This window comes from Paramisgurnus dabryanus, chromosome 3, assembly GCF_030506205.2.
Source record: "Paramisgurnus dabryanus chromosome 3, PD_genome_1.1, whole genome shotgun sequence".
Lineage (NCBI taxonomy): Eukaryota > Metazoa > Chordata > Actinopteri > Cypriniformes > Cobitidae > Paramisgurnus > Paramisgurnus dabryanus.
Genome location: NC_133339.1, coordinates 33,462,585 through 33,485,053, shown reverse-complemented (window position 1 = coordinate 33,485,053; position 22,469 = coordinate 33,462,585). Strand labels below are relative to the sequence as shown.

At 37.9% G+C, this 22,469-nt stretch overlaps 1 protein-coding gene across 1 annotated transcript in view; it reads left to right on the top strand.

Moving 5' to 3' along the window:
- The first annotated feature begins 7,278 nt into the window (after positions 1-7,278).
- Positions 7,279-22,469, top strand: part of myo15aa (myosin XVAa) — a 39,400-nt gene continuing 24,209 nt past the window's right edge. The window contains exons 1-24 of the mRNA XM_065276759.2: positions 7,279-7,358; positions 7,442-9,722; positions 10,365-10,447; positions 10,608-10,671; positions 10,886-10,995; positions 11,090-11,164; positions 11,744-11,834; positions 13,008-13,111; positions 13,285-13,348; positions 14,708-14,821; positions 14,898-15,059; positions 15,190-15,303; positions 19,135-19,193; positions 19,300-19,423; positions 19,535-19,630; positions 19,714-19,845; positions 19,919-20,044; positions 20,128-20,205; positions 20,284-20,438; positions 20,685-20,730; positions 20,817-20,941; positions 21,034-21,151; positions 21,286-21,461; positions 21,608-21,692. Of these exons, the coding sequence (XP_065132831.2) occupies positions 7,279-7,358; positions 7,442-9,722; positions 10,365-10,447; positions 10,608-10,671; positions 10,886-10,995; positions 11,090-11,164; positions 11,744-11,834; positions 13,008-13,111; positions 13,285-13,348; positions 14,708-14,821; positions 14,898-15,059; positions 15,190-15,303; positions 19,135-19,193; positions 19,300-19,423; positions 19,535-19,630; positions 19,714-19,845; positions 19,919-20,044; positions 20,128-20,205; positions 20,284-20,438; positions 20,685-20,730; positions 20,817-20,941; positions 21,034-21,151; positions 21,286-21,461; positions 21,608-21,692 (4,662 nt within the window). The remainder of the gene's footprint in view (positions 7,359-7,441; positions 9,723-10,364; positions 10,448-10,607; positions 10,672-10,885; positions 10,996-11,089; positions 11,165-11,743; positions 11,835-13,007; positions 13,112-13,284; positions 13,349-14,707; positions 14,822-14,897; positions 15,060-15,189; positions 15,304-19,134; positions 19,194-19,299; positions 19,424-19,534; positions 19,631-19,713; positions 19,846-19,918; positions 20,045-20,127; positions 20,206-20,283; positions 20,439-20,684; positions 20,731-20,816; positions 20,942-21,033; positions 21,152-21,285; positions 21,462-21,607; positions 21,693-22,469) is intronic.

Here is a 22,469-nt window from a genome sequence, read left to right as displayed (position 1 = left end):
ATTTACACAAATTGCAACAACTGTCACACACTTTACAGTTCATACTGTATAACACAGCACTTATTTAAAGAGCTTTGCTGCCCCCTTGCTGACTAACCAGTAATGCATTCAGCAATTATTGGCAGAAATCATAGATAGACAGAATATTAATAAAAGCACAAAAGACTCTTTCTTTACAGCTCCAGTTAAATCGAAAAGTGCTTTACAGAGAAGCACAATACAGCTATTACCAATATAGCATGTAGTTGTTTATCTCTGTCATAAATGTTCAAGAATGTCTGAGTGTTAATGAAGATGTTTTTAATGAAGCAAACTTTAGAATCAGATGTCTATGAAGTACTTTCACCTTTCAAACCAAGAGGTTTGAAAAACAAATATCCCTGGGTCTTGGGAACAATCAATGTTTCACCTTGAGGAAACCTAGATCAGTGGTTCCCAACCTTTTTCACTTCAAGGCCCCCTAGGTGCCCACAACAATATTTGAAGGCCCCCGCTCACTCATTTTTTTCCAAATAAAAAATGCTTATTTTAGCTTATTTTAATACTTGTTTTGTCCAATTTTTAATAATTTTAATTAATCTTGAGGTTCAGTTGGAAATCTGCTAAGGCCCCCCTGTGGGCCCCGCCCCCCTGGTTGGGAAACTCTGACAATGTCTATATTTGACCCAAACATGGGTTTAACATCCTAGCATAGGTTAGTTTAAACCCAACAGGGTTTGTTTGTGTATATTTTACTCAACTATGGATTAAAACAACACACATTTTTTATAATGACAAATCATGCAACAGCAGAATAATCGAAGAGTTCATGTCTTCTTGTGTCTCATCCACACATTGACAGTTTTAATAGTCAATTTACCTGTAACAGGGTTACCATAAATGTTGTGTGTAATTGCATGAGCATGGACTTTTAAACATTGATGCAGTTTATTTAGAAACCTGAGTCAGGCTTGTGGTTTTCTGAATAATACACATCATGTTTTACTGTTAGCTAAGTGCTATGATGATGTTTTGTATCCTGTAATGCACATTGTTAAAATAAAAAGAAAAATCATGAATGGGCTAAAAGTCAATTCACCTTTTGTTTCAAATCTCAGCAGTTTCAGAAGATTAATGTTGTATGCTGAGCTTTTTAAACAATTCACTTAAAATGCCAGCTCTCATAACATACAAAGTGTATTAGTCCAACATCCTTTACTAGACCACACTGATGTTTTAGTGAATCCTAAATAGTTGGAAGTAAATATGTATTTTACAGGACATCATATGGACAGCTGATGTGTTCTGCTTCATGATATAGATGATGTTTTAGAGGGTTTGCATGCAAGGACTTTTTTCAAGCCATTTTAAGGTAAGCATTGAAACCATTGGCATGCTCACAACAATACCTAAAGGAGTTATCAATTTAAATTGAAAAAAAAAAAAAAAAACACTGTTACAATGTACTCACTGGTGTCCTCAACCTGTATTACATAATTTGTGCATGGAGCACATGATAAGAAATTTTGAGGAATAATGATGCTGTTTCCTTATCCTTACAATGAATGGGGGGATAGATGCTGTCATATTATGAAACAAATTATTTGTGTTCCACAAAAACAGGAAAGTCATATTGGTTTGGATCAAGATGAGTAAATCTTTTTATGTATTTTTTACTATCCCTAAAAAAATTATTTATAAACCTTTTATATGTATATAGATAGATATATTAATAAATAGAAATGTAACCCTGCCTGTGAAAACTAAAGTTATTTTTTGTGATTTACTGATTCTACATAAATTATTTTACATAATGTAAAGATAATTCTGTGAAAATATAACCTTGATATCTTTAATACTGACTAGGTCATGTCAATGATTTAAATCAAACTTTAATGCTAATCTCAAGAATAGATTATGAAGCTTTAGCCTAGATTTTAAAGACAAATTCACATATTTGTATGCCCTGTTGAGGATTTCCCATCATTACTCCTTCAGAAATACATAATGAGTTCTGATTGTGTAGTTTGTTTAGTGTGTTGTGATTCGATAAGCTTAGCTTGCCATTAGCTTAGCTGGCGACTGACGTATTCCTGTGGGTGGAGTTTAGTCAAAAACTGTTCTACTGACGTCATTAAAGCAGGAAGTAGAGGGCTGTAGTCCAAACCGTTCGTTTGCTGTTGGCTTTGAAAGGGAACTTCTGTTAAAGAAAAGTATCGACTGGCAGTGAACTTTGAGCTTTATCATTTTACAGGTATTATTTATGCTATTATAGCAACATTACACACTAACCAGGATTTAAAAAATGGGATCAGCAACAATAGTTGCTTGAGGTGAGCATGAAAACATAGCAAATTGATGTAAACTGGGTTGGTATAACTTTACATTTGCATTTAGCACTCTTTCATCCAAAGGGACTTAAAAAAGTAAGGCAACAAAAGAGTGACTTTTTATTTTATTTAGCTTACACAACTTGAACTTTAATATTAAATGTAAAAATGAAAAATTTAATAATGTATGGTTAATATTTTTGTGGAAAACATTTATAGATTTGTTGAAATGCATAATTACATAACTCACTGTGTACCATTTCAAGAGTATTGAAATTTAATCCAGTTCTTCCTCAAGCCACTCTTCATTGTAACCCTATATGGCACTTGGTGTAGGTAAATAGCTAGGCTTAGATTTAAAGAGGCTCGATTAAGGTTTGGGGTATACATTACGTCTGGTCAGGTGACTAAATGTGTCTAGAGCTTAAGAGTCTTTGCTTGATTTACCCATATAATAGCAACGTATTTAGTTAAAGTGTTCAGGTAAGTATAAAAGAAAATGGACGCTATTCACAAAAGCCATCATCCCTAAGATCTTGTGACAAACATGATTGCTTGATAATGATAAACTCCAGAGGAAAATCTATGCCATACATTGTATTATACCTACTTACCCAAATATTTGACACTGAGAGGATGTTTTATGCAATTTTCACCTAACTGAACAATATTTATTGTACGTTTGTGGAAGTGAGGGTAAATATCTAAGGGTTAACAATCACAGAGGTCAGTCTATATTTAGAGCTTTTCCGATTAATATTTTATTATTTCTTAGTGAACTGAATACAGACCAGCCATTAAGAATTAATACCCATTAGTGTCATGAACTCTTGAAATTTATAGTGGACAACAATGACCACTAAGTCTACTATATACTGTTTATTTGTGTATGTGTGTGTGTACACACATTATATACATGTACAGGTATGTCAGGGATAACTATTGGATTTTTTAAGAGTTGACATATACCAGAAAGGTACCATAATAATACTCTATGTACACATAAGTCTGGTAAATAATTATTTTTAAAACTCCCAAATCCCTAAAGCACACAATGTAACAAAGCAACAACATGAACAAAAAACTAAATAATTTATTCTTGTCTTGACATATACAAGCAGTTTCTCATCTTTTCGTGGGTAACAGCTTTTTATTGAATCAAAACATAATTGCCCGTGATATCTGGCAATTTTGTTGGTTTATCAATATCAGTTTTTGGTTCTCTTATAATAATATCAAGCATTTAAGCCACCTCAGAAGTTATGATGGTAAGATTCCTCTTCATGCAGGATCAGTGCCATATTTTGGTCATATTTGGAAATGCTCTCAGACACAGTTTAGTAACAGCTCAGCCAACATGCATTATTTATACAGGAATGAGCCAAAGAGATACTGTTACCCTAAGTCAGTGTAGTTGATACATTTAAGGTGCCCTTTGCAACTATCACGGGAAGCCCATACATACTTTCAGACACTTGCATCTGGAGCTCTTAAAGGACACTACCTGCAAAACTCAATTTTTACAGGACAAAAATAATCAAACTTGGGGACTTTTTCCAAACTGACATGCTGACATTCTTGGATGCCTGCAATAGTGAACAAATATCCTGAGGGAAATCTCTTGCCAAAATTAGCACTACAGCCAAGGACAAGCACCTGTTGGACATTTTCTTATTGTGAGGAATTATACTTGTAAGGTAGAGTTCTACACAAAAGGAACTATCAGCATTTTGGCCTTTTGTCTTGTTGCATTGGAAATGTGGATGTCTTCTTAGAATAAATTAAATATCATATAATACATTTGTTTAATTTTGATAGAGGAAGAGATCTACTTACTGTATATTTGGATGTTATCCAAATGCAGATGCTATGTCGATCCTGACATCTACACGGATTGCTTGTAGTGCTTTTTGAGTTGACTATCAAACTGACTATGCACATCTGATACAGTGACATGCATTAGCATGAATTTTGCAGCAGAAAGAAATGCCACCAAAGAAAGGAGACAAAGCTGCACCTAAGAAAGGTGACAAAGGAAAGGCGGCAGAGACAAAAGAAGAAACAAAGGGTGGAAAAGATGAAAAGAAAGCAGGAAAAGGAGGTAAAGAGCCGCCTGCTAAAGGCAAAGGAAAAGAAGAGCAGAAGAAAGGAAAGGGAAAAGGCAAACAACCTGTCCCTAGTGAATCCGAGGATGCCTCCGAGGCAGAGAAGAGCGTGGCTGAAGACAGCGAGGCTGTGGATGAAGAGGATGAACAGAGTGAGGATGATGGGGGAAAACGAGGAAAAGGGAAAGGAAAAGCTGCCCTTAAGGGAGCTTCAAAAGCCATGGCAATAAAAGCCACAAGTAAACCTGCCGCTGATCCCAAAACTGGTAAGCGTGCCAATATTAAGGCTGCATCCAAAGTTGTTTCAGGATTCAAACCTGAGGAAAAGAAGCCACAGATTCAGTTGGGCAAAATGAAGGACATAAATCTGAAAGGTGCCTCTTCGGTCATGATGGGCTTTTCTCTGCAGAAGAATGTCCAAAAGCCTGCCCCAAAACAATCAAAAAGAGGGTTAAAAAGCACATCTAGGCTCTTCATGCGATTATCTGGGAGCAAGAAAAAAAAAGGTATGACAACAAATATGTTACAAAGTACATCAAAGTTGTTTTCAGGCTTTGGAAAGTCAAAAGCAGAAGAAGAAAAAGGTAAAAAAGAGGAGGGTGCTAAACCTCTTTTATTGCTCAACATTGGTGGAAAGGCAAGCAAAAATGCAGCTGCAACGTCAGGGCTTGGAGGCAAATTTAAAGGCTTCTTTGGTAAAAAGAAAACCGGAGCTGCACGATTCAGAAGTAAAGGATTGGCTTTAGGAAAAATATCAGGGGCAGCTAACTGGCTAACTAATAAGTTTATATCCAAAACATCTAGAAAGTTAGGCCGCTCTGTGCGTTATGACAGGTCAAGCATAAACCGATATCATGGCTATGAGAATGGAGGATATGAATTGGATGAGGGTGAGTTAAGTTATGAGGAAGATGATTATGATCAAAACAGTTATAGCAGAAATAACCCCAGCGGGCGTTATAGGAGCAGAAATTATGACAGCTATAGCCAAGGACATTTCAGAGGACCACATCAGTATGACTACTTTGAAGAAGACCAGGAGTATTATGATTATCCTGAAGATGAATACGGCTTCTATGATGAGGAAAATGGATATCATGATCCCATGTATGAAGATGAATATGGTTATTATGATGAGGACTATTATGATGAGTATGAGGAAAGGCAACCATATGGGTACTATGATGATGTCATGGACTATGATTACAGGCACCAGAGAGTGGATGAATATGGATATCCTGTCAATGGTATGGAATATTATGATGAAATGGGTTTTGCTATGGAAGATGATTTTGGCTATGCTGGGAATGATGCAGAATACTATGACTATGGATATTATCCACAGTATTATGGTGATCAGCAAAATTGTTATAGCCACTATGATGGTGGTACAGATGCCTACATGGTATATTCAGGATATCCAAATGTATACTATCAAAATCCGTATGGTTACAGTGGAGATACAACTGCAGTTTACCTGGAGCCTCAGTTGGTTGCTAACCCGCCATTTATGTACACAGTGGAGGATGTCATGGAACCAACAGAACCAAGTATGGTAACCCCTGGAGAAATGTATGGTAATGAATATGTACACATGCAAACAGAAGGTATAATGACTGAAGATTCATTTAGGTTTCCAAGGCCACAAGTAAAAATGTTTGGAAAAGAAAGACTTGAAATTACAAATCCAGTGTCTCAGTTACCCAGGAATGATCTTGAGATGTTTTCAGACCAGCCTGAATACCAGCCCTCACCTGTGGGGTTTCCTTTATACACTCCACAGCAACATGAAGCTGTACAAATGTCATTACCTCCCACACACATGTTTATTCAGCAAACCCCGACACAAGCATCTATTATACCACCTAGTAGTCCAATCTTGACCCGATCAGTCCATATGGCATCCTCTCCTGTTCTTCAAGCAAGACCTTTTCCATCTCCAATGTCAGTGTCACCTGCTCCAAGCAGACATTCTTTTGGACCTTTGGGACCCATACCACTTTCAACACCAGCATCCCCTATTCTGTCTTCAAGGAGATTTGATCCCACTTTAGGTGAACCAGTAACTCCGCATTACGTGTATGCAGACCCTACGTTTCAAAGATTAGATTTTTCACAAGAAAATATCCAGACAACACCTCTGAGACAATTAAATCATCTACCCTCACCACAGCTTTCCTTAAGACAAAGCAATTTTTCACCTGGTCGAAGCAGCCCTATACTTCGGCAAAGATATGATGTGTATGAGGAAATGAGTCCAAGGTTCTCGCCAAGGCAATCTAGAAGGTTTGGCCCACCGTCATACAATAATAATGCACAGTTTTCTCCCATCCAAAGAAAACAATTTAGCCCACCCTCTTCTCCACAACTCTCCAGGCGAGCACCATCACCCTTGGGCTCTATAAGGAGAAAATCACCAACACCTCAAAGAAAGCCTTTTGGTTCTAGAACACAGTCCTCTCTTGTTAATGGAAGAGATGATCTTCCGATATCTCCACGAGGCTCAATGAGAAGAAGTCCTTCGTCTTCTCCTAGACCATCTATAAGGCAAAATGCTCAAGCTAGCCCTGCCCCTCCAATAAAATCTCGTTTCAGGCCAATCGGTAGAGGCAATCAGGAATCTTTCATATCATCAAGATCTATAAGAAAAAATTCTCTTTCACCACAACCATCTCTTAGGAGAAGAAGCCCACCACTGTCCCCTACAGGCCAACAATTTCCAGAGGAGAGATCTTCATATTCACCCCGCAGAGCCACATCTCCCATCCAAAGACCTACATCTCCAAGACCAATATCCCCCTTTGCTTCTAGGTCCCATCGTTCTCTGTCCCCATCAGCATCAGTATATTCCAGTAGAATTCCACATGGCAGACAACATCTACCAACTCGTTCCTCCACACGTAGATTCAGAGGATTTGGAGGCAACAAAGTGCCAATGGGAACAGTAAAGCCATCACCTGTTAATCCAATTTTTCAAAAAAAAGGTCATCGTGGTACCCCTCAAATGCAAAATGTGGCTCCGTTTAGATCTTCTGTCCACAATGCATCCATGGGCTCAGGAGCATTGAATCAGAGTGCTAGATCTTCACCAATCATGTTGGCAAGACAAAGTTCCAGACCAACAGGTTTTCAAGACTCAAAGAGATTTTTTCCACCCGGAACACCAAATCCACAGAGAGGTTTTCATAGACCTGTTGGGAGAGGGCGTCCAGTTGTCAGAGTACCAATAAGTCCTGTTCCTCTCAGGCAATCAATAAGAAGCCAAAATCCTCCTCTTGTAATGAATGCTCAGCCACCTTTTCCTCATCAGGTTCCTCAACCAGGAGTACCTTCCCCACAACTGTCGATAAGACATGTACCAACTCCAAGTCCATCACCTCAACTTTCAATGAGAGCTGGTTCACCGATATCTGTACGCTCTGCATCACCAAACCTCTCTTCCACGATTCAGAGAAATGCTCTGCATAATCAAATAATTAATCGTGCTTCACTCAGATCACAATTTCCACTTGGTACTCCTCAGCCTCAAGAAATAGCCCAATTTGCCCAGACGGTTGAACAGAGGCCATCCCCTTTACTAACAAATGCTTTACATAACCCACATATTGCTGGTGCTTCCTTCAGCTCACCTCTTCCTATGTTTAAATCTCCAGTGTCTCAGGTCAACCGAAGTGTTTCTCTATACTCTTCTCCAGCCTTAACAAATGCATTACAAAATCCACTGATCCGTAATGCAACTTACAGCTCACCTCTCCAAAGGTCTGCTTCTCCCAGTCCTGTAATGTCACCTCAAGAAGTTCAGGTAATAAATCAGAGCTCTTCTCCACTTTCTAATGCTTTGCAAAACCCTTACCTACGTAATGCCTCTTTTACTTCCCCACTGCAAAGAAACACATCCCCATATTCTGCAACACCAGCTGCTCAGCAGGGACCACAGAACATTTTACATTCTTCTTCCGTGTTAAGCAATGCTCTACAAAATCCTCAGTTACGTGGTGCCTCATATATCTCACCTCTCCAAAGGAATATATATGCTCCGGTGATGTCACAGCCTGATCAACAAACATCACTGTTATCAAGTGCACTTAAGAATCCTAACTTAAGGAATGCATCATACACCTCTCCATTGCAAAAGAGCCCAACACCTTTCCAGCAGGCACGAGAACATTCCTCCCCTCTGTCAAATGCATTAAAGAATCCAAGCCTTCAAGGTGCTTCTTTTCGACTACCTGATGGATCAATAATATCAAAGAATTTAGGAGGACAAAAACAGGAGACCACAACATCTGTTCTGTCAAATGCACTGCAAAATCCAAATATTCGAAAAGCTACCTACAGGCTCCCAGATGGTACCATTATATCAAGAAATGAGCCAACACAATCAGCGCCATCTCCTTCACTGTTGTCCAATGCTCTTCAAAATCAAAACCTTCGAAAAGCAGGTTACAGGCTTCCAGATGGGACACTAAAACCCAGAAGTACTGAGCAAGCAGCTGACACAGCAAAGTCCTCACTGTACTTAGGAAGTGCTCTACAGAATATCAACCTACGTAACGCTTCATATAAACTGCCTGATGGATCTCTCTTTTCCCGAAACCAGCAACCAGAACAGCCATCGTCGTCACTTCTTTCAAGTGCTCTTCAGAATCCCAGTCTCCGTAAGGCTTCCTACAAACTTCCTGATGGAACAGTTTTGACTAAACAGGAACCTGAGAAAACAATCTCATCTCACTTGTCAAGTGCATTACAAAATGTTGGTAAGGCCAACTATCGCTTACCGAATACCTCTGGCCTGTTTAAAAATCCAAAAAAAGAGCAAACTCCCCCTTCAATGTTGTCTAATGCCCTTCAAAATCAAAACCTTCGTAAGGCTTCTTACAGACTGCCTGATGGATCAATCATGACAAGAGGTAAACCAGATCAAAGTGAAACAGCCACATCACCCTTTCTAGGAAGCGCCTTGATGAACGCTAACTTACGCAAAGCCTCCTACAAGCTGCCGTCAACACTGGGACTTTCTCCAGAGGACCCAAGGTATGCAGTGGTGACCCCACAAATTCAGGGTCAATCCGGTGAACACTGGGCTCAAAATCAAATAATAGATTATCATGAGCCAGATGATGTCTGGACTTCAGAAAGAGTCCTCCCTCATCATACTGTTCAGAACCTGACAAAATGGTCCATGTATAGGGATGAAGAACTGGAGAATTTTGTCATCCCAGTGTTTCCTGACCAGGAGACAGGTAGCACAGAACCTGCATGGCTACCAGATAGGGAAGGTGAACCTCAAGGAAACTGGTATGACAAGGTAAATTATCTACTATCTGGTATACTGTATAGTGTGTAAAAACAAAATGTGTCAAAATTGATATGTTTATTTTTCTTCCTAAGTTTCAATGAGTGGAATTGTCATACACAAGAAGCGTATTCATATGGGAAATAATTGTTTTAAAGAGAAAACACTGCACAAGTTAGATGACTGCAATTTCAGTGCCAATATTACAATGCTGTTTGCATGAATGATGGATTATGTACCATAGCAAAGGTCAAACTTAAAACAGGAACATACTGTGCATCAAAATGCATCTCAGGCACCAGCTATATATTACAACAGTATACAGGTATCATGAATTTGAATGAAATACATTCTTAGAAAAAGGGTACAATAGTTGTCACTGGGATGGTACCTTTTTAAAAGGTCCTAATGTATACCATTTTGGTATGTATATGTACCTTTGATGAACCAGTATGTATTTCTGAGGTACCAATGTGTATCTTTGAGATACCAATAATATGCACCTTTCAGGTACAAACGTATACTTTTTGTATCTTCTTGTACCTTTTTTCTGAGTGTACAGTGCCAAAAGTGGCCTCATCATGTTGATAAACAGTTTTTTGAGAAAATTTACTGATAACATTTTTTTTGTCTTGTACTAAACTATGTTTTTAGATGTACTCAATTCGAAGTCTGCCCACAATGTTGTACCGAGAAAGTGCAGAGGAGGATGGGTTTGAGGACATGACACAGCTTGAGTATGAATCATTTAAATATGTAAATGCTAAATAACAGCGTTTTGATAAAGACCATTTCATTAATACTGAATAATGGCATGTAAAATATCCAGTTTCCTACATATTTCATAAAAAATGTATGTTACGTTTGAAGAAAAAAATTATAACTTTCTCTCTCTAGAGAACTGCATGAAGGTGCTGTGTTATTAAATTTGAAGAAAAGGTTTGAACGCAATTTGATATACGTAAGTACATTATAGCCTATTTATATTTATTTATTCATTTATTTCTAAATAAAGAGGAATTCTTCTAAAGCATGAACTCTAAATGTTTTTGTTTTTATTCTTTAAATGTTTCAATACACTGCTTTTCTTGTGACTTTACAAGAAAATGTATGTGAATTAAAAAAAAACATATTTCAAGAACAAATTATGAAATGCAAAATTTATTTCTTTCAAGACCTACATTGGAAGTATCCTGGTGTCTGTAAACCCCTACAAGATGTTTAACATCTATGGAACAGACATGGTTCTGCAACACAAAGGGCATGCACTTGGAGAAAATCCACCGTGAGCTTTCATTCATTCATTTATTAATTCATTTAAACAATTTGCAACAATTTGTGTTTGTATTAAACACTTAAATGTTACCTTTTATTTGCAGGCATCTATTTGCTATCGCAAATGCTTCCTACACTAAAATGATGGATGCCAAAGAAAATCAGTGCATTATTATAAGGTAAGATAAAAAAATGATATTATGTGGAGATCAAATGTATACAGTAGCTTGTAATGCACTGTAAGTCATTCGACTGAAGGTATCTGGCAGTTTGTAATTATAATCTAAAGTCCACAGATGGCATCACATATACATTTATTGAGCACTGTTTAGGGTATATTAATGATGACACATGAAAGTAAATGACAGAATTTGAACATCAAATTCACCTCAGTTACTCTTTAAAGCTAATAGAACCATCAGTGTCAGTTCTACATTACACAGCTGATCGTCTGGAAAACTTTAAACCTATCTCTGACGAAGATACCTGTAAGGAAAGACTACTGATGGCTAGGCTATGATTGCACCAGCAGATCACGTCTCTGTGAAATGCAGGCACACTTAAGCATTCAGTTTCACTTCTGTCTGATGATCAGACACCTAACTCATTACGTAAGTGCAAAGCAAATGACAAGGAATCGCTTCTTCGCATGCCAAGTCACATTCACTGCCCATTAAGGGTGCAAGTAAGGAGTTAAGAAGGTAATTGAAGGGATTACAATCACTATGTGGTCGAAATGTGTGTTTATTGTCTTTCAGTGGGGAGAGTGGCTCTGGTAAAACAGAAACCACAAAGTTGATTCTTCGCTACTTAACTGCAATACATCACAAGCAGAATGTCACACAGCAGGTACGAGTTCAGCTCATGAAAACCCTGACAGACACGCCTTTTTATTTTGAACTGTTTATGCACATTTTATAACTCTGATTTCCCCCTTTTTTTTGCTTTTATATGCTTGGATACAGATTGAGGTATTTTACAGTGGTTTGTGATACATCTGCTGTATGTGTTTTGCTCTTGACGGGATAGTTCACCCAAAAATAAAAATTCTGCCATTATTTACTCATTTTCATGTTGTTCTAATCCATATAATTTCTTTTTTCTGAAGAAGATATTTCAATAAAATATGGTAGGCACACAGCTGATTGTAACCTTTAAAGCTCCCGTTCTGTCTGTGATTTTGAAGCTTTGATTGTGTTTAAAGTGGGCAATATAACATGTGTTCATGTTTTACGTGTAAAAAAGCACGGTATTTTTCACACAATTTACTTATCTGTATAGCGCTGTTTTCACTGTCCTCAAAACACGCTGATGTCTTCCTTGTTATGTGAAGTCCCTCCTTCAGAAATACTTATCAAGTCCTGATTGTGTAGTTTGTTTAGTGTGCTGTGATTCGATAGCAGCTTAGCTTAGCAGAGCCTTTTGAGCCAAAGCTGGTGACTGACGTATTCCTGTGGGCGGAGTTTAGTCAACGAACAGTTTTACTGACGTCATTAAAGCAGGAAATAGAGGGTTGTAGTCCAAACCGGCCGTTCGTTGTAGGCTTTTAAAGAGGAATTCTATTGAAGAAAATATATCGCCTGGCAGTGAACTTTGAGCTTTATCATTTTACAGGTATTATTTATGCTATTATAGCAACATTACACACTAACTAGGGTTTAAAAAACGGTATCAGGAAGAACGTGACCTTTAAATTCAAGCGTATGTGATTTTCTTACTATGGAAGTCAATGGTTACAATCCGCTCTGTGCGTACCATAATTTATCAAAATATCTTATTTTGTGTTCATCAGAAAAAAAATTCATACAGCTTTAGAACAACATGAGAATGAAACTATTATGACAGATTTTCATTTTTGGGTGAACTATCCCTTTAATATGCTTTAATTTTGCATGTATCTGTTGCGATTTGTGTGTGTAAACGTGTAGTTTCTTAGTTAGACTGTCCAGGTGCATGCATATTTTTATTTTAAATTTGTAATGTACAAATCAATATCTTTATTCTTATTGGCTTAATTTACAGATTTTAGAAGCAACTCCACTTTTAGAGTCATTTGGAAATGCCAAAACTGTACGGAATGATAACTCAAGTCGATTTGGAAAATACATGGAAATTTTCATGGAAGAGTAAGTCCATATCGCCCAGCGAGAGGAAGCACTTCTTTAGAGTTCCTTTACAATTGAAAGAGGATAAAAGGTTCAAGAATAACATGATGCTGTTTAAAATGACTTTATGTTGGTACATGGGTTAAGTTGCATATTACATATTAATGGATGTCTGATTTTCCTGCTCCAAACAGAGGGGTAATCAGTGGTGCCATAACCTCACAGTATCTACTTGAAAAGTCTAGGATTGTGTTTCAGGTATTCTTTACAATCCTAATAATGTTTTTTAATAGATGGTTTCAGCGGCAACTACATAAACAAATAGCTTTTCTGGCCCAGACTTCGGCAAAGAATCAATAACAAGTCCCTCGTTAGTATATTACTATTAATAACAAGCTAAATAAATAACCAGTCAATTATACCTACGTTAAAGGGGCCATGGCATGAAAATCTCTTTTCCATGTTTAAGGGCTATGAATGGGTCCCCAGTGCTTCTATCAACCTACAAAATGTGAAAAAGAACAACCCGGTAACTTAGTTTTGGTAAACCATTCTCTACAACCACATGAAAAAATAGGTCATTGAATTTTGTCTCTCCTTATGATGTCATAAGGAGCTCTTATTATAAAAATACTGCCCCTTAATTTGCACTATCCAATCACAGCACTGCCATTTAGTGCAGAGAAAGTGAGAGAGAGAGAGAAAATAATTCATAGCACAATTAAGTTTCAATTGCAACAATTAGTGTTTGCACTTCATCCGCTCATTTGCATTTTAAGGGACACACCCAAAACGGCACATTCTTGCACACACCTACAAAGCGTCAATTTTAACATGCTATAAATTATTTATATGGTATTTTGAGCTAAAACTTCACATATGTGCTCTGGGGACAGCAAAGATTTATTTGACATCTTAAAAAAGTCTTTAAAATCATAGCTAAAGTGTATCAACCATTACACTGAGCAAACGTTACTGTGTAAAACAAATGTACCATGCTGAAAAAACAGCATAGACCAGCATGTTGACCACCAGCTAAACCAGAACCAAACCAGCATGGGAATTATGCTGGTCTATGCTGGTGGTTACCAGCAAACCAGCAACAAAACACAACATATGCTTGTCTTGCTGGTAGCCTATGCTGTTTTTAGCAGGGTATACAGTGTTACAGATCTTTAAATTCTTGCCTGGCTGTCTTCCCTCGTCTTTTGGAAACCAAAACATTTTTGTTTCCCACAAGGTATTTGTTCCAGAGGTCAGTTTAAATCGCCAAGCAGACGATAAACAAGCAAAGACCGAAAGTTAACGTCAGGCCAGGCGGTTTTGGCTAAAAGTGTTTTGGCTAGAAGGGATACAACAAACGCAGAAATCTGGCGAGATGTTGGGGTTAGGTTTGGGGTAGGACTAGGGTTAAAACAGCGGTTCTCGCTAGTTGGGATACATCTACGGCCTAAATACAGAGTAATAGGATGTTTAGGATAAACAACGCTCATCAGACGAGATTTTGGCAGTTGCTGTATCTCTTCTAGCCACAACCACGTGCGTCCAATGAAACCGTCTATAAATAGATCTCTATAGATCTGAATTGTTCTCATTTACTTGTTTTTTTTGTCTCAGGCCAAAGATGAAAGAAACTATCACATTTTTTATGAGATGCTGGCAGGTCTTCCTTTAAAACAGAAACAGTCGTTTTACCTTCAAGAGGCAGAGACGTATTATTACCTCAACCAGGTGAGGCTGTGCTTTAAAAGCTGACTAGACGGTTGTAGTAAAGTCTATTTATCTTACTCGTGTATGCTTTGGTAAGGGTGGAGACTGTGGGATTGTTGGCAAAAATGATGGAGAGGACTTCCGCAGGCTCCTCAGCGCCATGGAAATACTTCACTTCAGTGCCGAAGACCAGAACAGTATCTTCAGGGTCCTGTCTTCCATCCTCCACCTAGGAAATGTCTTCTTTGAGAGATATGAGGTAGAAGGAAACTCAATCAAATGGAAATGGAACCATTATTTGGTTTACCAAAGAACCATATACACTGCTTTCTTTATCTTTTGTTATCCAATGACGTTCCTTGTATTCATTTTTGTCCATGTCTTGACAGACTGAATCTCAGGAAATGGCATCAGTTGTGAGTGCTCAGGAGATCAGAGTGGTGGCTGAACTTCTGCAGATCTCCCCAGAGGGACTACAAAAGTCCATCACTTTCAAACTCACAGTAAGAAAGGCTTGCTTGATAAGGCATTTGCATATTCTATTGTTCATATATTGTATAAGACATGTAATTATGCGTGGCTTATTCAAGACCCACTCCCCTTGAAGTCGCTGTGTGTGTTTTAAATGAACCAACACTGTTTGCACATGAGTCTGTACTCAAGGATGACAGAGGTGACTCACCTCTAGACCTCAAATGAACTGCTGGCAAGCTTCATGCCAAGACCCCATGCCAAGTATCAGCATACTGTTACATTGGTGATTCAGAATTTTTGTTGTTGTTTTGAAATATGAGTGAAATGCCAAATGCTCAGTTCCCCTATTTGACTAAATTCTCCACATGGTGCTTATAAGCCCCAAATCGCTCAGATAGAATAACATTGCATGTTGATTATGGTGGCGCAGCAAGCCATGTTACTATGGCAACCGTGTAACCCAGTCAGGGAAGACCCTGGGCAGAACCTGCAGTCATGTCAGCCTCCCAGCTTGGCCTGTGTTACAGTCCCGTGGTGGGTAGCAGATATCATTCAACCCTTTGCAGGGGTGACACCAAGAGGTCGATTGCAGCATTTACCCTGCTTTACTAAACAAGACATTTTGGAGGAATTACAACATCTCCACAAACCAATAAACTGTTTGACTACAAAACACTGTTATAGAAAAAAATTACATAGCAAGACTTTATCATTTTGTAAGTAGAACTAGGGTATATTTAGAAGAAAGACACACATGAAACATTTGCATTCAAAAAATTAAAGCAACACCAAAGAGTTTTTTTTACCTTAAAATAACGCTTCCAAAACAGTTTCAGTCGTTCATCCACTCTAAACAGGGTGAACAGCACTTTCACATTCGCTTTGCAGCCCTCTATCGGCCAAAACCGCACTAAAGAAGTTTCCAAACGTCGGGTAGTGGTCCTGTAGTCCGAGTGAATACTACAAAAACTTGCTTTACGGCAGACCTACAATCCAATCAGAGCCAGCTATGCCTCAGTATTTATGACAGTGGTAATGAACAATTACGCTTCTAACCTGTAGGGGGAGCAAAGAGCCAAAACTCTTTGGTGTTGCTTTAAGGGTTGTTTTGACCCATGGTTGTTTAAAATATGGACTGTTGTATTGTTATTCAACGTTGTGTACGCTGGGTTGTTTTAACCCATTGTTTGGTCAATCATAAACATTTTGGGAAGGTTTCCGGACAGGGTTTAGATTAATCCAGGACTAGGCCTTGGTTATATTAGGACATTTAAGTAGTTTTTACAAACAAACCTTACAAAAAACAGTACTGGTGTACATCTTGAAACAAAACAATGGTAATGATATATGTTAAGACGCGTCAATGCAAGTTTTTCCACTGGGACTGGGATAAGTCGTGTCTGGGAAGCCTCCCCATTATGGGTTAATTTAACCAATGGCTGGGTTTCTTCTTTTTTGATACAACGCTGGGTTGAAAATAACCCAACATTTTTAGAGTGTTGGCTTATTTTAACCATTGGCTTTGTTTGTCCATATTTTGGTCATAACCATGAGTTGAAACAATCCGGCATTTTTTGAGTGCCATTATTATTTCTGTGCCACCAGCTGTAATAAAATAACAAAGTTGCAAAACCATCCGCACTTGGCCAGCAATCAGATACGCTGCATTCAGATTGCCTAAATCCATACTATAACGTAGGCCAAAATCAGTACCCTGGATAACCTGCTACTTTCGGAAAGATTTTGAAGTGTTCATTCAATTATGCCGTGAGTCCCCCTAAAGAAGAGTCATCATATAAAAAAATATCGGAAAGCAATTGTGCTCTATTCAATTGTGAATATACATAAAGGAAAACAGTTCCTTGTGTTTAAATTGCGCTTGTTTAGCCATCATCCAAGTTAACGGCTTCCTTGTTGTTATAACGATGTATGTCACGTGATGTTTCAACATGGTGGATATAGTATCTCTGAATTTTATTCGCACTGCCCATATTCATACTATATAGAACATACTGTTTTACCGGTTGATGAGGGTCCTTCATCTAATTGTAGTACGTACTGTCACAGTATGGATTTCGGACTCCACAAGTGCTTCCACAAATCTACGCCATTGGTCAATTTTGGCTAGTCAGAATACTCAAAACAACGCAGCAGAGCGGCTTAGTGGGTAGCACTGTTGTGTCACAGCAAGAAGGTCCCTGGTTCGATCCACAGCTAGGTCAGGTAGACTTTCTGGGTGGAGTTTGCATGTCCCCTTGGTTACTTTAAATAGCAGAGGACTATTTTCAGGCACTGCGTAACATCATTGTGCCTCCTGCAGCCATGTCGCGGCAGCAAAGTCCTTGATTATTACGCCGGAATAAGAGTATAGTTCATATCGGGTTAGAAAATTGCAACTTTTGATTTTCTGTCAGTGTTAGTACACGATGTAATTACAGAAGAGTCAAGTTTTAAACTGGACAAAAATCGAAACACTTTGGTTATTTTTAGTGCAATGCTAATGGTCTAATCAGATTCAATGGATTGTGCTATGCTAAAAGTGATACCGCCAGACCCGGAGATCAGCTGAATGGATTCCAAAACGGTAAAAATCTAAGGTTTAACTCTAGGAGCTGGACAATGAGCATATTTTTAAAAAAGTGGAGTGTACCTTTAAGAATAAATAAACAAACAACAGAGCCATAAGAATCCACTTTTTAGGTTCATTGAGTTACAAATGGCTTACTTATAGGACATATGTGAAAATATAAAAAAATGAAAGAACACTAACAACACCAACTTTAACTCTAATATGAGAGCAGAATGATATGATAGAAACAAGCTACAGTTATGAAAGGTGATCCATGAGTCCGGTCCTGTAGTACTACAACAACACATTATTTAAATAGGTAACTGCTTGGTTACAATTAATTAGAGTCAACAACTCTTGCATCCTGCTAAACTACTGTTTTAGTCAAATTCATTTCATTTCATTACTTAACTCAGTCAAACCAAAAGTATGATTTTTCAGATGGCTCTTCCCATTCAAACCTGAAAATTGTAGCATTGCATTCCAACATTCAATGACTTCCGTTACAGCTTCAGAAAAGAAAGAAGCATCCAGGGTGTAAATGAACTCCCTATATTCTCCTTTTCATATATTTTCCATCTGAGTTATGAATGGATGAATCCTCCGCTCCTTTACTCCATTTCTTCTGATGGATGACGTCAATGTCTCCAATTCTGTTTCAGCATCTTTTCTTACATTAGATCTTCAGAAGTTTGATCAAAAACCTTTGATATGATCCTTTTCTCAGCATCTTGTTTCAGATAAGCCTTTGTCACGGTTTGCCAAGGATACAGCTAGTACTTGTCAATGTTCCCAGTTCCATTACCAAGCTGAAATGTGCTTTAGACTGCTACTCATGATGGTATAGTGTGACATCACTGTCAGCCCTTCAATGTAATTCAGTTGATTCTTCTAATTACAGGAATCAGGTCCTCAGTATGTAACAGGAGAGGACGATAAACAAAGCAATTTCCCTCAGTTCAATTCAACTTGACAATGATCTTGTGGTACCACTGGGCTTGGCTTTATCTGATGAAACCATTAAGGCCTTGCTTTCAGACACTGATACCAGAATTTTATCCCACTGAGAGACACATATATCCAAGCGAAGTGAATGAAGTGGAGAATAGTTCTGACACAATGTTAAATTATTTAATAAAAGTTTTTTATATAAAACATCTTAATTTCATTAGTAGAATGGGTTTAGTGTTGTGTTGCAACAACAATGCACATGTTGTGCCATATCATCTTCACTTGCCTACTGATGGTGTCTTAGTAACAACTACTTATTCTGTATGCTCTTATCTTATAGGAAACCATGAGGGAGAAGATTTACACCCCACTGACTGTTGAGAGTGCAATTGATGCCAGGTGAGCATCTAAAAAAAATATTGGGTCATCATCATATTGCATTTTCGTTTTGATGTTAACCAGGAAATCAATAATTTCTATTAATTTGCTCTCCTAATCATAACAGAGACGCAGTTGCCAAGATCCTGTATTCCCTTTTGTTCAGCTGGTTAACAGATAAAATAAATAAGCAGGTTTATCCTAGGAATGACGCGCTGTCTATCTCCATCCTTGATATCTATGGATTTGAGGTATAGTGCTGTAGTTTGTATGCTTGCGCATACAGTGTATATGTTTGCAAAATCCATCATGGTAAAATCTGTATCACCTTAAATTCAATGACATTTTGTCGTGTTTTGTAGGATCTTACCTTCAACAGCTTCGAACAGCTTTGCATAAATTATGCAAATGAGTATCTTCAGTTCTTTTTCAACCGGGTCATTTTCAAGGAAGAGCAAGTAAGCTGTTCTGTTCGCTCAAATCCTCTGAGATTTATGGATTGCCTAATGTATGTGTTAATGATTTCCTTTGAATATCCCAGGATGAATATAACAGGGAACAAATAATGTGGGAAGAGGTGCCTTTTACTGACAACCAGACCTGCATTGACCTAATTGCAGCAAAGCCTCATGGGATACTCAGAATTCTTGATGATCAGAGCGGTTTTCCACAGGTATCATTTTGTCTTAATGTTTATTGAGGTAGTTTAGGCCTACATGTTAATTAAGTTATCAACTTTCTTCTAGGCTACAGACCATACCTTCCTTCAGAAATGCCACTATCACCATGGCAGCAATCCACTTTATTTCAAGCCAAAAATGCCTCTTCCTGAATTTACTATTAAGCATTATGCTGGGAAAGTCTCCTATCAGGTGCATTTAAACAACTTGTCTTTAAATCATTTCTCAATAAAATATTACTTTTGAATGCATTAACTTATTTTTATCTTTTACAGGTTCACAAATTTTTGGATAAAAATTATGATCAGGTTCGCCAGGATGTTCTTGACCTTTTTATTAACAGCAAAAATAAGGTAAGACTTAAATGACCGTTTACTACAGGAACTAAATGAAGAATAATAAACTGGATCTGAATTTCACTTTGGCTTTAGATGGTTGCACATCTGTTCATGAGCTATGCTGAGGTCCTCGGACAGCAGAAATCAAATGCTGGGAAGAACAGCACAGTCACACGGAGACATCAAGCCTCAACGGTGGCGGCCAAGTTCCAAATTTCGCTCATGGAGCTTGTTGAAAAGATGGAGAGGTAGAGCAACATATCTTGAAAATACAAGAATCTCTCTTTTCTAATAAAATCAATAACAATGCCAATGTCATGGATTTAAGTTGCAGGGAACAAACTTACTGATTAAAATGTAATGCATTGTGTATTAAGTTGCTTTAAGTTGACTCCTAGGGGAAAATATTAAATACTTCCTTATATGTAAGTTGCTGTGGATAAAAGTGTCTGCCAAATGTGTTTAAAATACAGTAATGCGTTTTTTATTAACAGAGCCAACCCATATTTTGTGCGATGCATAAAGCCAAACCAAAACAAGGTAAGAAGCAGCAGTCATCGAGTTCATTGTTGTTAAACTTTTTACAATGTCTTGGCTGAAATTGCTGAGTGTTTATAAACCTGCAGGAGCCTGGTGTTTTTGACACGGAGCTGGTCAGTGCCCAACTATGCTATTCTGGGATTCTGGAAACCATTCGAATCAGGAGAGAGGGCTATCCAATCAGACTTCCCTTTGACGTTTTCCTTTTCAGGTAAGAGCTTAAAGCTGATCTTTGTATTAAAACCATCCACTTTCTGTTTGTCAATAGAAGCTTTGTTAATTCAATTATGTGGTTATATTTAGATATAAATCACTACTGGGCCTTAAACAGCCTCCTCCTGCCAATGGTGAAAACTGTGTCATCATGTTGCAAAAGCTTTGCCCTATAAAGCCAGGAGCATTTCAAGTTGGTGTCACTAAGGTGAACATGATTTTAAATCAACTTAATGGGACAGTTTACCCCAAAATTAGTTTTAGATTGTTGGTTAAACTGTCCTTTAAATGTTAATTTAAATATACATGTAGCACTGATTAACACCTCTTAATGTTTGTTAGTTGTTCATGAAAGAGAATGTTTACTTCCTATTGGAGAGTAAGAGGGACAGAGTCAGGCATATAGCTGCACTGACTCTTCAGCGATACACAAGGATGTTCTTCGTGAGAAAACGCTACAAATCCTTTCGCATGAAGATCATACGATTTCAGGCCCATTGCAGAGGCAATCTTGCAAGGTACAAACCCTCAATTCTATCTACAAATATCTCCAAAAAGTACCTAAAGAGTTCATATTAGTACCTCAGAGGTACCTAAATGATACATATTAGGACATATTGGGACAAATTGTTTTTTTAACAATATTCATACATGTGCTTCACAGGAAACAGTATGCAAAAAGGAGAGCTTACCTGGTGAAATTTCGTTCTTTGGTCCAAATGTACATTGATCGTAAACGATACATTAGGGTAAGAACCATCCTTTTTTAAAGTGACATTCCACTTTTTTTGAAAATATGCTAATTTTCCAGCTCCCCTAGAATTAAACATTTGAATCTTACCGTTTTGGAATCCATTCAGCTGATCTCCGGGTCTGGCGCTAGCACTTTTAGCATAGCTTAGCATAATCCATTGAATCTGATTAGACCATTAGCATTGCGCAAAAGAATAACCAAAGAGTTTTGATATTTTTCCTATTTAAAACTTGACTCTTCTGTAGTTACATCGTGTACTAAGTCTGACAGAAAATTAAAAGTTGCGATTTTCTAGGCAGATATGGCTAGGGACTATACTCTCATTCTGGCGTAATAATCAAGGACTTTACTGCTGTAACATGGCTGAAGGAGGCGCAATGATAATACGAAAATACTGCCCGAAAATAGTCCCCTTGGTTACTTTCAATAGCAGGGGACTATTTTCGTGCAGTGCGTAATATCACTACGCCTACTTCAGCCATGTTACAGCAGCAAAGTCCTTGATTATTACGCCAGAATGAGAGTATAGTTCCTAGCCATATCTGCCTAGAAAATCGCAACTTTGAATTTTTCGTCGGTCTTAGTACACAATGTAACTACAGAAGAGTCAAGTTTTAAATAGGAAAAATATCGAAACTCTTTGGTTATTTTTAGCGTGATGCTAATGGTCTAATCAGATTCAATGGATTATGCTAAGCTATGCTAAAAGTGGTACCGCCAAACCCGGAGATCAGCTGAATGGATTCCAAAACTGTAAAAATCAAATGTTTAA